The 15440-nt window shown below is 52.9% G+C and overlaps 1 protein-coding gene across 1 annotated transcript; it reads left to right on the top strand.

Moving 5' to 3' along the window:
- The first annotated feature begins 13956 nt into the window (after positions 1-13956).
- On the top strand, positions 13957-15227 carry CST6 (cystatin E/M). Its single transcript, XM_075548006.1, has 3 exons — positions 13957-14254; positions 14784-14912; positions 15073-15227. The coding sequence occupies exons 1-3, from the start codon at positions 14009-14011 to the stop codon at positions 15154-15156; spliced, it is 459 nt and encodes a 152-aa protein (XP_075404121.1). The 5' UTR covers positions 13957-14008; the 3' UTR covers positions 15157-15227.
- Positions 15228-15440: the final 213 nt, after the last annotated feature.

The raw sequence follows: 15440 nt of genomic DNA, 5'->3' as shown, positions 1-15440 counted from the left end.
TTATATTCAACCAAGACATCTCCTGGGACTTGATTCCCGGCTTTGGAGGTGGGGGGCATGGGGCAGCCCAGTTAGTTGGCCTGCTAAGGCGTCGAGTGCTCTGTTCCTCCTCCTGCTTCATTGCATAGCACCCGCTGTCTTACAAGCTTGCCCGCGGCCTCCCAAGCACAACCTTGGTCTCTCCACTGGAGCAACAGCAAGAAGGAGAGTCCAGAGGCGGCGGCTATGGAATGTATGGCTAATGGCCTCATGAACAATGGCCTCCTTTGCCAGGAGACCGGGACTGGCCGGTGTCCAGCTATCCTGGCTGAACATGGCTCAGAGACTCTTGAGCAGAAACCTGATCAAAGGGGGAAATGGAGAACAGGATTTTCAAATTCTTCATGACATTTAGGTTTCCTGGAGCCACGAGCCTGGGGAAATCCCTGAACCGATTGAGTTGCTCTTGTCAACTAGTCTCAGCTAGATCCCACTAGAGGATGCTGCGTGAGGTATCCACTCCGAGGGTTACGCTAGAGCCCGTGGGGACAGTGGATTTATGTTCCCGGAGGGGGAACGATTCAGAAAAAGGGGATGCGAATGGTTGCCACACCAAAAAATGCAATCAGTGGGACTCAATTATGCAAGCAAACACTTGAACTGCTGTGTGTGTGTGTGTGTTTAACCATTTTGGGGGGGCTCATACAACTCATCACCATCCATCCATCCATTGTGTCAAGCACATTTGTACGTTTGTTGCCATCATTTTCAAAATGATTCCTTTCTACTTGAACCCTGGTATCAGCTCTTCATTTTTCTTCCCCCTCTTTCCCTTCCCCTCCCTCCTTCATAAACCCCTGAAAATTTATAAATTATTTTTTTTCATGTCTTACACTGACCAATAACTCCCTTCACCCACTTTTCTGTTGTCCCCCAGGGAGGGGGTTATATGTAGATCATTGTGATCAGTTTCTCCTTTCTCCCTCCACCTTCCCCTTCCCCTCTTGGTATTGCTACTCTCATTATTGGTCCTGAGGGGTTTATCTGTCCTGCATTCCCTGTGTTTCCGGCTCTTATCTGTATCTATGTACATGCTCTGGTCTAGCCAAATTGTAAGGTAGAATTGGGGTCATGTTAGTGGGAGGAAGCATTAAGAACTAGAGGAAAGTTGTATGCTTCATTGGTGCTATACTGCACCCTGACTGGCTTGTCTCTTCCTTGTGACCCTTCTTTAAGGTGATGTCCAATTGTCTACAGATGGGCTTTGGGTTTACACTCTGAACTACCCCTCATTCACAATGATATAATTTTCCCCCCTGGGTCTTTGATGCCTGTTACCTGATCTCATCGAGACCTCATGATCACACAGGCTAGTGTGCTTCTTCCATGTGGGCTTTGTTGCTTCTCAGCTAGATGGCCACTTGTTTATCTTCAAGCCTGTAAGACCCTAGATGCTATATCTTTTGATAGCCGGGCACCATCAGCTTTCTTTACCACATTTGCTTATGCATCCACTTTGTCTTCAGTGATCATGTCAGGAAGTTGAGTGTCACAGAATGCTGGGATATTAGAACAAAGTGTTCTTGCATTGAGGGAGTACTCAAATGGAGGCCCAATGTCAGTCTGCTACCTTGATACGTAACATAAAATATATATCCATAGATCTGTTTCAATATTGTTATATACAAATGTATTTACATATGTACATGCCTATATTTAGACCTCTATAAATGCTCTTTGCCTCCTAGTTCTTTCATTTATTTTACTTTCCTCTCGTCCCACTATCATGTTCTGCCATCATTCGGGTTTCTGTAATTTCTCTTCGCTACATTGCTCTCGATCGAGCCCCAACCGGCTTCCTATGCCCTCCTCGTCATCGACCTTAGACCACTTGTTCCCTTGTCCCTGGGTGTGTTGACACTCACCTTCCTTTCCCCTGCCTCCCCCTCTTTTGTGTACCCCCCCCCAACTCTCAGTCCTATGGTCTGCTCTCAACTGTTTGTCCTGTGGTGTGAGGTTTTGCTGCGCATTTTCACGACAGCTGAATTATTTTTAAATGCACATTAAAAAAAAAGGCATCATAAATAGAGTGAAGAGATGAGCCCAGAGTGAGAAAAGCCATTGGCAACACCTGTCGGTAACAAAGGGCTGGATCCAGAGCATGTTTGAACTAGAAGAAAAACCAAACACACACACAAGACAATAGAAAGTTGAGTCAAAGACCTCAGAGGGAGACACAAAAGAAGATGTCCAAACGGGGTCCAGTCGTGGGAAAAGGCCCTCGCTTCAGTAGTCATCCAGGAAGTGTAAATGAGCTGTCCTTCCCCACCCACTGGCTGCGCCAAGGAAATAAAGGATGGTCTAGGTCGGACACTGTCAGGTGTTGAGAAGGAGCTACAGCAACAGAAACCAACATCCAGTTGGCAGGACTGCCCATTGGCATGAACGGCGTGGTTGTTGGAGCAGACTGGGAGGAGTACACACCCTGTGGTCAGCAATTCCACTGCCAGGAATGTGCCCGCAGAGACCATGGCAAACGGTCACAGCAACACTGCACCGGAACCAGCCCTGGTGGAACAAGGAGCAGACCAGTAAAGGAAGTCCCTTCGTGTCTGGGAGGAGTCTCATGGGAATCACTGAGCCAACAACACGCAGCAGAGATGTGTCTTTCTGCTCATGCAAAGTTCGAAAGTAGATCCATCCCTAAGAATCCCTGGATAGAGCAAGAAAACGCTTAATACAAATATGAAGAGTGGTGACCTGTGGGGATGGGAGGAGGCAGGGAGAGTGGGCCGGGGGAGGTAGAGTTCCGTGGCGTTCACTCTTGTGGCCGTTTGTTCCCCTCATGGGGCCGTTCTACGGGCCTTCCTCTGTGTGACTAGCAGAATAAAGGAGAGGGGGCGAGGGAAACCAACGACAAAGCGCGGAGGACAGAGTGCTCATGTGGTCCATGGGAGTGACAGAGGGGCTGGTGCCAGGGGGGAAGAAGAGGGAGAGGCCGCCCTCCCTGCACCAGGTGGTCACCGCAGGGCCTGGTCATGAAACTCAGACCTCCACGGGACTAGGGCCGAGGTGACGATGGGGAACTCCCCACAGTTCCAGACCATTCTACATGTTTGATGTTTGCTTGCATACATCCCCACCCCACTGTCACACAAGGCCAGTGGGAGCTTGGCGCGGTTCCAGCCCCCTCCACCCAGCTCACCCCAATACGGTGGGTTCGGTTCCCCCGGGCTCTGTGAAGCGCTGAGGGTGTTGTCCTCATCTTCCTCCCCAGGCTCCACCCACATGAGTTGCCAGTCACCGCCTCCAGGCTCTGGCTCGCCAAGCCCTGCAGAATGGGCCAGCTGCTTTGGGTATGTCACTCACCCTTCCCGGCTCACCCACAGGATTTGTCTCCACTACGGCCCCGGCCCCGGGACTTGCTATCTCACCTCTCCGTGGCCCGAGGCCTCACAGTGCATCCCACACAGGGCAGCAGGAGACAAAGGGCGTGTGGGATGTGCTGCACCCAGTGCGGTCAGCGTGGACCCAGGCAGCAGGACAACATGTCAACGGCAAAGAGCCCGCTTGGGTGTGGGGGCCAGGGGCAGCGGGCCTCTGTGTCAGGTGAGCATGCCCAATGGCAGTTGGATCGCTGGACTCGCGATGCGCCCTCCCTCCACGGGACCCTGTGCTGCACCGGGCAGAACCCTCCATAAGCTGCCACTGCTTCATAAGGTTCCTTCTACAGATGTTATTCGAGATAATTCCCCGTATGTCACGGACAGCGATGGCAGCAGCCGGGGAACAAACAACTAGCAAAGTGAACGTGACACGTTTAAATTGTGATGTAGACCAAATCTGGCAAGTCAATGCACCGTTTTCATCGGGTAATAGTGACAGCTCGACATCAGAAAGTCTAAAATTAAATTAGAACCTTGTCTGCACATCAACTGGGCTTATGAAAAAATGTGCGTGCGTGCGTGTGTGTGAATGTGTGTGCGTGCGTGTGTGCGTGTGTGTGCGTGCGTGTGTGCACGCACGCTTGTGTGTGTCGTGGGTTTATTGTGGTCTGGGTGAAAGAAAAAACAGACTCACAGCTATCAGGTTAATTCCGAGTCATAGTGACCCCATTGGACAGGGTAGAACTGCCCCCGTGGGCTTCAAAGACTGACTCTTTATGGGAGTAAAACTCTCATCTTTCCTCCTCAGCGAGGCTAGTGGATTTGAACGGCCGATCTTTCAGTGAGCAGCCCAAAGCATAACCCATGACACCAGCAGGGCTCCACGTGAAGCTTTTCCCAGAGCATGGGGCTTCCACTCAGCAGTTCATCCACACGTTGTGACTCAGCACACTCCCCCCTTCTTCTTGGCGTCCCTGTTTCCATTCACCCAACTTTCCTGCCCCGCTTCCTGCCCGCTGGGCTTTGTTTTGGGGGAAATGCTGCCCTGTCAGTCTGGTAGGATTGGTTGTTCTGAGGAGCGCCTTCCTCTCCGGGCTGTTGTTCACTGTGTGGGCCTGTTTGGCTGGAATGTGATCTCTGGGAAGGCAGAGGTTCAGTTCCAGGTGTGAAGGGTGTCGAAGGACCACAGTCCTGGGCGTTTCCCCATTCTCTAGCGCTGTGGTTCTCCACCTTCCTGATGCCGCGACCCTTTCATACAGTTCCCCATGTGGTGGTGACCCCCCAACATAAAATTATTCTCCTTGCTACTTCATCACTGTCATTTTGCTACTGTGATGAATGGGGCAACCTCTGTGAGAGGGTCATTTGGCCCCCAAAGGGGTCACGACCCACAGTTTGAGAACCGCTGCTCTAGCAGATCAGTTAAGTCTGGTCTTTTATTTTTTTTTAATGAAGTTGGATTTTGTTCTCTGTTCCATCCCTACTCTGTCCAGGATCACCTATTGTGGTCCCCATCAGCATGGTCCGTGTGTTGTTGGGCGCCGTCTAGTTCTGTCTCAGGCTCGGGGAGGAGGCTGTGGTTCCGGTGGCTCCTTCGTCCTTCGGACTGATTGTTTCCAAGTCTTTGATGGTCTCCACTCTGTTTCGCTCCAGGAGGAGGAAGCCAGCTGTGGCGTCTTAGCCGGCTCCTCGCAGATTAGGCAGCCCGGGGGAGACTCACCAAAGAGGCGCTCCAGTATGCCTTTACGGGCAGCTTCACGGAGGTGGATCCTTAGGCTAGGTCCTTAGCCCTAAAGCCCAGCGACATAACCCTTCATGGGATTGCTTCTGGCTAAGAAGTTTGCAAAACACGGACCCCTGGATGTTGTACCACATCCCTGGGTCCGTTTACAGCACAGAGAAATCCGTATGTAGGAATGCTGTGGGTGCCTTGCCATACGCGTTCTACACCTGTTCCACTTACATCTCTCCCTGTGCCTGCTGACCCCTGTTGTGGGTTGCCTTGCCCTATACCCACACCAATGTGTGCCCACTCTGCCTGGTGTGCGTTCCTTCTGTCCGCTCTCATTCTTGGTAGCCAACTGAGAATGTTTCTTTCTGTGTGTAATTACGCCTTCGCTTGATTTCTTAAAAATCATTTTTTGGGGGGGCGTATACAGCTCTTATCATCATCCATCCATCCATCCATCCATCCATCCATCCATCCATCCATCCATCGTGTCAGTACATTTGCCCATTTGTTGCCATCATCATTCTCAAAACTTTTTCTTTCTACTTGAGCCCTTGGTATCAGCTCCTCAATTGTCTCCTCTCTCACTGCCACCCCCCTCACGAACCCTTGATAATTTATAAATTATTATTATTTTGTCATGTCTTACACTGTCTGACATTTCCCTTCACCCACTTTGCTGTTGTCTGTCCCCCAGGGAGGGGGTTATATGTAGATTGTTGTGATCAGTTCCTCTTTTCTCCCCCACCCTCCCCTTCCCCTCCTGGTATTCCTACTCTCACCACTGGTCCTGAAGGGTTCATCTGTCCTGGATTCCCTGTGTTTCCAGTTCCTATCTGTACCAGTGTACATCCTCCGGTCTAGCTGGATTTGTAAGGTAGAATTGGGATCATGATAGTGAGGAGGAGGAGGAAGCATTAAAGAACTAGAGGAAAGTTTTATGGTTCATCTTTGCACCCTGACTGGCTTGTCTCCTCCCCAAGACCCTTCTGTAAGGGATGTTCAGTTGTCTACAGATGGGCTTTGGGTCCCCTCTCCGCACTCCTTCTCATTCACAATGATATGATTTTTTGTTATTTGATGCCTGATACCCAATCCCATCGACACCGCGTGATCACACAGGCTGGTGAGCTTCTTCAGTGTGGGCTTTGTTGCTTCTCAGCTAGATGACTGCTTGTTTATCTTCAAGCCTTTAAGACCCCACTCTTGACTTTTTATAATAGTTGTTTCACAGTATTTGTCGGATTGTGATCGACTTAGCTCTCTCCGCAAAATGTCCTTCTGGTTCATTGGATCGCTGATGTCATGTGGAGTCTCCTGGGCTCGTCATTATTCGGTGACTTTGTGTGTCACCCACCCCTCACTCACTGCCTTCGGGTGGATGCTGGCTCAGAGCCACCTCACAGCACGGGAGAGAACTGCCCCTGTGGCCTTCGGAGCCGGTGACCCTTTCAGGAGCAGAAAGCATCATCTTTGCCCCACAGAGTAGCTGGCGGTTTCAAACTGCTGGCCATGTGGTTAGCGGCCCAACCTTGGACCACTCTGACACCAGGGCTCCTTGGCGGAGCCCATGACTGTCATGTTTGCCCCACTCACCCCAATGAACACCTCGGTTGTCCCCTCCTTTTGCTATGGTGACTAACGCTGCCACGGTCACGGCGCGTGGCTGTGTATGTCACGGCTCCTTTGTCTCTAGGACACTCAGAGCACAGGGCACCCCTCTTGCTGACTCTGTAGGGAGGCTCCATACTGTCTCCCACAGTGGCTGGACCGCTTTACAATCCCGCCCACAGAGCATGAGGACCCTGCCTGCCCACCAGGTCCTCACCAACAGTCCTTGTTTCTGTACATTTGAGCGTTGCTATTATGACTCTCGTTGTTGGTCTGATTTGCGTCCCTCTCATGGCTAGTGATCTCTGGCCTCACTTTATGAATGTCGAGGCCACTCGAATCTCTTCCTGGGTCAAGTGTCTGTTTATGGCTTTGCCCATCACTACAGGGATACTTTCATTAAAGACTGACATGTTGCTGTGAGAACAATGAACAAAACTTTGATAGGGAATAATGTTTGTGTCAGCCACTCTGACAGTGTCACCTGGTGTGGTACACACACACACACACACACACACACACACACACACACACACCCTGAATTCCCCTAGAGATGTCACTACCTAACAAGACATGGCTGGTGATATAGTTAGCTAATTATGCCAACCTGGCCAATAAACACATGTGGGGTTGATTGAAGGGCAGAGAGCTAAATGGCTCCGTGAGCCTCCCCTTTCTAGTTCTAGGGTCTCTTGCTTTCTGATAGTCGGACCAGGGTGCAGCTGCCTTAGCCAGTTCCCTGCTTCAGCTGGCAAGGCTCACTTCCTGCAAGACATCCCTGAGGAGAAGCCACATGGACCTACCCCGATGCAGCCCTGGGTGCTGGAGCAGCTGTGTGGAGACCCCTGCCAGCACTGAGATGTTTACACACTCATTGATTCGGTTTTCCTCCTGCAGTCGGCATCGCTGTGTGTGTTTTGTGAGATGGAGGAGGACTTTGTGGATTGGTGTCAGACATATGGGTTAATGTTGGACTTGTGGGCTTGGGCAGCACTGGGTTGGGATGTTTTCTTGATGTGCACTTACCCTTTATATACAACTCTCTCTTATGCATGAGTTTCTGTGGATTTGTTTCTCTAATGCACCCAGACTCACACAGGTGGCCACCCCCCAGCCTCGGAGCATGGGCGGACCGCAGTGGTAGCAAATACGGAGTCAGTGCCCTGCCTGCCGTTTACCATGAACTCCACCCCTACACGCGGAGTTCCAAAGGCTCCCGCAGCCCCTGAGAAGGATGGGGTGAGATTACTGGACCAACACAAACCCCCAAATACCTTCCCATCCTGCCCCTGCTCATGGGTGCGACACCCGTCCAGGCTGCCCTTTCCCTGAAGAGGCCCTGGTCTCCTGACTCTCACTCTGGCTCTGACTGGTCGTAGCCTGAGCTGGCACAGGCTTCGGAGCCAACTGTCCCAGGTCTGCCTCTGATGCGCTGTGTGCGATTTGGAGTAAGTTGCTCTACTAGTCCTACTCTGCTTCTTCCCCCCATAGGGCCACTGGGAAGCTTCAACCAGCGAATGAGAATTGAGATAAGAGCTTCTCCTGGATGTGGGACTGCAGGGAGAGGGAGCGGTGGGTGCATGCATTTGCAACCTGGCTGGAGGGTTAAAGAAGAGGTTCTGGGGTCAGTACGAAGGTTCTGGGTGGCAGGAAGCTAGAAGAACTGGATGGTGCCCGACTCCTCTTGCACTGGGCATTGTGATTCAGGATGCAATTGACGCTGGGCAAAAGGGGGAGATGTGAAACAGTTTTACATTTCTTAGAGAACCCACACTTACCGGGTTCACTGCAGTTGACGGGACCCCTAGACACAATCTGCTGGCCTGAGACCATTGTTTTGCCCCTTGAGCCAACACCATTTTCTGGAGTCATCTTCGCCCATCCGCCTTGGCAGGTGGCGGAGCTCACGAAGCATGTTCACCTTGTGCTTCTCGGCTCTCTCCCAGAATGATCGACCCAACTGAGCCAAAGTGAGTCGCTTGTGCATCCGTGAGCAAGTCTGGGCCACTTCAATAACAAATGCGCTTGGTCGAAATAACGATAATCGTATATAACTGATCAAGGACTCACGGGGGAGGGAGGGGAAGGGAGGGAGGGGAAAAGAGGAGCTGATACCAAGGGCTCAAGTAGAAAGAATTGTTTCAGAAATGTTGATGGCAACAGAAGCACAGGGTGCTCCATAGCACTGAATGATGAATTGTTATAAGATTTGTAAGAGCCTCCCAATCAAATGATCAATTAAAAAACAAAAGAGGAGAGAATGGGGACACAGTGGTGAAGATGTGACCACTTTTATTGAGCTGGAGATATAGAAATCATTGCATGGTGTATATGTTTACACACACACATACACACAGAAGAAAACAAGGTATGTTACACAGAAAAAAACAGCAGGCCCTGCATGGCCTGGTCCCAGGGTGAAGGAAAGGTCACTAGCCAGCCTGGTCCTTGACACCCACTAGGCTAGAGACAAGACATTGTGGCTGGTCTAAGGGCAAGCGAGGTGTGCCGGGATCAGAGTGCAGTGACAATTGAGGCTGTGCCCAGCGGCCGGTGGGACAGCAAGCCCAGGGCTTCTTGGGTAGCCAGACTGGGGCAGACAGGATGGAGTCCATGCTGGAGACCCCTCTGCGATCGGACCTGGCCCTGGGCAAGTCTTCTCAGGGGCATCTTCCTTTCCAGGGAGTCTCCTGGGGTGGGAGAGCCGCCCCCCTCTGGAACAGCCCAGGACCCACTCCCCCAGGTCACCCCCAGGCCCCAGCACTGCCCTTTTCCCCCTTCCCTGCCCCCGCTTCTCTCTGTGTAAATTGAGGTAATGAGTGTGGCTTCTGCACAGGTGTTATCAGGATTAAAGAATGTCGGCAGGTGCCAGGTGCAAGACTGGCATTCGGTCCAAAGCCTGGCAACTGCTATATCCCTGTCCAATCCCTCGCACTTACCAAGACCCCACGGTTAGCTGTGTGACCTTAGACGAGCGTCCTGACCTCTCTGAGGAATTTTCTCCATCTGCAAAATGAAGATGTTTCTGGCTACCTACCCCAGGTGCTTGCGAGAAAAGTAGGTGAAGGGCCCTTGGGAGTTATCAAGTTGTGAGTCAGTAGGTTTGTCAATATCAGTGCCAGGGTGCCAGGCTGGGTGGTGGACATGAGTTGGTGTGCTGGGGACACAGTCTTGGCTGCCTCTCTCACCTCTCCCCTGCCTCCACGATTATCTACCCCTACCCAGACTCTCCCTGTTCAGGGCCTCGGCCTCGGCCTGGCCCCTCCTCAAACCAAGTCAGGGTTGCTTACCCACAAACTGAGGGCTGTCCTTCTAAGGGGGCACCTGAGCTGCAGCAGGAGATGACAGGACTTGGTTATCCCAGCTGGGCTGTGGCAGGAGAGGGGGACTTGGAAGTGGGGGAGCACAGGGTAGCCAAGTTGAGAACTGGGGGCAGTGGGCACGCTCTGGTCAGATTCTCTTGTCCTTTTCTGGCCGGGGGTTCTGAGAGACCCAGAATTGGTGGGGTGGGGTAGAGGCACTGGGCCCCCTTCCTGATCATCACAACAAGAAAAACCCAGACCCATTGCCACCAAGTTGATTGCAACTCGTAGCGACTGTGTATCTCTCTCTACAGAGCGGGCAGCCGTGTTTGAACCCCTGGCTTTGTGGTTAGCCATGCAATGCCTGACCCGCAGTGCCACCAGGGCTCAGAGTGCCCTCACGTCGATTCTGACGCGCAGCAGAACTAAGCGCTGCCAGATCCTGTGCTGGGCTCACACTCGTCACACTCGACGCCTGGTTGCAGCCAGTGTGTGCAAACTCTGCACACCAACTCTCTCAGGTCCGGCAAGCGATTCCCTCTCCTTGGCCAAGACCCTCAGAGGCTCTAGCTGCCCCCACGTTATGAAGAGGACAGTCACGGCGGAAGTCCAAAGCTCGGCGATGACTTCAGTGCTGTTTAAGCAATCATATTCTTTCCAAAGGACTTTCCAGTTTGCCTTGAGGGAAGGGAAGCCCAGCCCTGCCCACAGATGTCAAAACAGCCGATGACACCTTGTTGTCCTGTTTCTCCCAATAAGGAACCCTCCACCCTGGGATCTGGGTGGGAGGGAGGAGCGGGCAGAGATCCAGCCAAGGCTACGCAGAGTGGTGGCAGAGCCAGAGCTGGGGCACCCTCGGCCCTTTTCTCACTCACTCGCTCACCAACCACAGCCATCGAGTCGCTTTTGACTCACGGCGATGCTACAGGACAGAGCAGAACTGCCCCCGTGGGTTCTGAGACTGCCATGCTTTCTGGGGTACAGAGCCTCATCTTTTTCCTGTGGAGTGGCTGGTGGTTTTGAACTGCTGACCTTGCCGTTAGCAACCCACTCTGCCACCAAGCAGGGCTCTTTTCTGGCCGCTTAGTATTCTTTGGGTTGGGCCCAGTCAGGATGAGGGGACACATAGGATTCCAATAGGAAGTTGGGGGCTCAACAATCAGTGTTGTCACTGAAATACTACACACCGCTCGAGAGGAACGGGGAAACGGCAACTTCTCAGGCTGCATTTGGAGGGCATTGTGCTGAGCGAAGGGCAAACAGACGGCATCACTGCTACAGAAGGAAAAGTCAAGGTGAAGGGTTGGAACCACAAGATACAGCCTGTGAGGGTGATCGGGGAAAGGGAGGGAGGGGGAGGAATAATAAACTCATTGTCATGGAATGGACGCTGACTCACAGCGACCCTACAGGACAGGGTAGATCGGCTCCTGTAAATGTCTGAGACTGCCGAGCTCGCGGGAACAGCAGCTGGTGGTTTCGGAGCAGCCCGATGAAAGACCAGGACACCAGGCTGTCGGCAGGGTAACTTTGCTGAAGGGGAAGATGACGCTTTATAGGCAGAATACGTTGTTCAAGTTGTTGAGTACGACCACGGCCATCTAAAGAGTCAGCACCCACCTAATCCACAATAAAAATTTCACAAGAAACCAAACCTGTTCACCATTGACCTTGGGCAAACTCAGTGTCCCCTGGTGATGCTTCTACCTAGGCAAAGGAGAAGCACTCATAGTCACTGCCCCCAGCTGGTCCCGAGGGTTAAAGAATGCCGGTGAGAGCAGAGGAGGGAGCGGGGGGAGTGGGAGGGCTTCACAGGAGAAAGATGAGGCTGTCTGCTTCCACAAAGATCTAGACTTTGGAAATCCCACTGAGGTAGTTTTCCTCTGTCCTAGAGGATCCTACAGCTTTGGTCAGTGTCGTCATGGCTGCTATTTACACGCTATTTACCTAGCACCCCCACCCCTTGTGCTAGGCCTCTTGTAAGAAGGGGCTTCAAAAAGTTGGCTGGCAAATCCCATGATCTTTTCATTTGGGGAGGCACTCAAAAGAAGTAGGTGCTGGGCATCAGGAGAGGAGTCTACCAAAGATGCAGGCCAGACTCCAAGCCAGCTCGATGCTTTCTGTTTATCCTGAGCTGACTTTCCAAAGCCTCTTCCTTCTTCCCCATTCCTCTCCCTCACAGCATGCTCCCGAAGGAGCATCCATTCAGGCTCAGTGGAACAGCTGGGGAGGGACTCAAAGGATGCTGTGAGGCGTCAACTCTGTCCACATGGAAGAAGCCCGCCAGCCTGTGTGATCCAAGGATTGTAAATAGTAACATCCAGATCTAAAGCAGGGAATGGCGTCAGAGCTTAAATTGTGAGCACCTGGTTTGCAGAAGGCCCTAGATGACAGTGGAGAAGCCCACAAATCCATTGGCAGGATCCACACATGGATTAAGTCTCTGGTGAATCCCCTCGGATCATGGTTGAAGGATGTGAATAGTCCTGTTACCAGGAATCGAACATTGTAAAGTGGATCATGGCCCATGCAGTTAAATCAAAACATAGTATCATATCATTTGACCTCCCTTTTGACACATTTAAAGTCTATCTTCATTAAAAAAAAAGAAGTGAAGGAGAAATCCCCCTGAACTCAGCCCCTGATGAATCCCGTCTGACCGCAGACAAGGATGTGAATAGTCTTGCTAACATGCAGAAGCATTGCAGAGTCGATTGCTGCAGCAGCGAGGCTAACATCTAGTATTCTATCATTCGTTCTCCTTTACGATCCACTCAAATGTGTTCTACTTAACATTTCCTGCTTTCTTTTCCATTGAAGTTTTTGTCTGTTTTGCTTTGTTATTGTCAGTTTTATTTCTTGTTTTAAGTGTTTTAATAAAATTTTTTTTGGTTTTTTTTTCTGAATATGAGCTCCAGGAGAGGTAAATCTATAGAGACAGTAACTGGGTTAATGGCTCCTTGGGGGTCTGGCAGGGGATGGGGAGCTAAGAACCATGAGTAGAAGAACGAAGAAAATGAATTTTTATTTTTATTTTATTTTATTTATTTTTTTTTGAAAATGAATTTTTAAAAAGTAATTGATAAATTATCAAGGGTTCATGAAGGAGGGGGAGCAGGGAAGGAGGGGGAAAATGAGCAGCCCACATTAGGGTCTAAAGTAGAAAGCAAATGTTTTGAGAAAGATGATGGCAACAAATGTACTCAAGTGCTTGACACAGTGTACGTATGTATGGATTTTTATAAGAGTTGTATGAGCCCCCAATAAATTGAAAACTAAAAAAGAATGAAGAAAATGTTCTAAAACTGATTGTGGTGATGATTGTACAACTCTTCTTGATGTGATTGGACGATTGACATGTGATACGTGAATTATATACCAATAAACTGTTGAAACACCACAAAGCCCATCGATGGGCGAGTGCTTGGCTGTCGTGGTCTGCTCTCTGGGCGAGCCCGAGCTTGTGTTAGGGTCTGGTCAGCTCCTGGGTCCTCTGTGGACAGGGCGGAACTTGGCGAAGCGGCTCCAGGGAAGTGCTCCGTCCGGCATGGTTTTAGTCTTCCCCCAAACTCTTCAGTGCATCCCGGGGTGTCCATTTCCCCGGGAGCTGGGCTGTCCCGCAGTCACTTAGCCCAGGTCGCACGGAGCGGAGCGCACCCGAGGTGAGATAACTGCCAGCGAAGCGCTTGCTCCCTGGCCCTCGGTCGCGGGGACTGTCGCTGTCCTCTCGCTGGGCGGGCGCGGGTCCAGCTCCGGTCCAGCTCCGCGCCAGCAGCGAGGCCAGGCGGTGGGGGCGGGGCCTGGCCGGGGCGGTGGGCGGGGCCTGGCCGGGGCGGTGGGCGGGCCCTGGCCAGGGAGGTGGGCGGGGCGGGGCGGTGGGCGGGCCCGGGCCAGGGAGGTGGGCGGGCCCGGGCCAGGGAGGTGGGCGGGGCGGGTGGTGGGCGGGGCCTCCGGGCTTCTAAAAGCCGAGCCAGGGCCACCGGCTTCAGCAGACGCCGACCATGGAGCCCACCCGAGTGATCCGTGCTGCGGCGCTGTGCCTGGCGCTGGCCACCTTCGGCCTGCTGGTGCTGTCTCAAGATGCCCGGGCCCGGCCAGGGTCGACCAGGACCGGAGAGCGCCGGCCTCTGTCGCCGCAAGACCCGCAAGTGCAGATGGCAGCGCAGGCGGCCGTGGCCACCTACAACATGGGCAGCAACAGCCTCTACTACTTCCGCGACACGGACATCATCCAGGCGGAGAGCCAGGTGCGGCGAGGCCCGGGGAGGCGGGAGATGCGGGGAGTGTGGGGGAGCAGGGCTCAGGAGCTGGTACCTGCGGGCTACCCTGAGACGCCGTCCCATGAACAGCGATCGGCGTTTGCGTGCGCTGTTTCTTACAAATTCACGATGAGCCAAATATTTCCACTAAATTCAAGCGAAGGAGCTGGGGGAATAGGGACATGGAGAAGATAGGGACAGAGTGGGACAGAGGGGCACGTGGATAAGGCGAGAGATGTGGAGGTGAAGTAGATGGGGGGTGGCCCGGGATATGGATGTGATGGGGAGATGGGAATCGTGGGCACGAATTCAGAGCCTGCCCAGAGCTCAGAAAAGACCGGTGGTCTTGGCCTCTTTGCCCTCGCACCCCAGACTCCCATCCACTCCCCTGCCTGAGTCTCCCATCTCTGTCCCGCTGAGGGCCCCTTCTCCTCAGGACTCACAAGGTGGGAGGGGAAAGGCTGGTGGGGCGTCTTCAGGCAGCCCCATGACTCAGCTCTCTCCTGCCCTCCCACAGCTGGTGTCTGGCATCAAGTACTACCTGGTCATGGACATGGGCAGTACTGCCTGCCGAAAGACTGCGGTGACAGGAGACCGCCAGGTGAACCTGTCCGTCTGCCCCCTGGCCACCGGCGTGGAGGAGGAGGTAACAGCACTGGACCCCCACCCCCTCTCCTCTCCAGGGCCAGGCTGGACCTGTTGGGTGGCTCATCCTTTATACAGGGTGGGTGGGGAGGAATGAGACTAAAGGAAAGAGGCAGCCTGGGGGCCTCCTTCACCCCCCCCACCCCTTGCTCTCTCCGCAGAGGCTGCGCTGTCAGTTTGAGATCCTGGTGGTTCCCTGGCAGAACTCTTCCCAGCTCCTGAAGAACCACTGCGTGCCTTTGTGAATTCCCAGATCCCTGTCTCCACAGGAGTTGGGGGTGGGGGGTGTGGGGGTGGAGGGCTCCGGAGAGTCCCCCTGGGCCATGTCCCAATAAAGTGCTAATTGCTTCCTGCCTCCCTTGAGTGCTTCAATCCCTGCCCTCCCCCTCCCCCAGACATCCTGCTGCCAGCACCCAGAGCACCCTGGCTGGCCACCAGTGGTAAATGTGGAGGAGCCTCCGTCCCTCCAGGGCCTCAAGGTGTTCTCAGCATCACAACCCAACCATGACACCCAAGATTGGGCAGGGCT

The sequence above is a fragment of the Tenrec ecaudatus genome, chromosome 4 (genome assembly GCF_050624435.1).
Source record: "Tenrec ecaudatus isolate mTenEca1 chromosome 4, mTenEca1.hap1, whole genome shotgun sequence".
Taxonomy (NCBI): Eukaryota; Metazoa; Chordata; class Mammalia; order Afrosoricida; family Tenrecidae; genus Tenrec; species Tenrec ecaudatus.
This window is presented reverse-complemented; position numbering and strand designations above follow the sequence as displayed.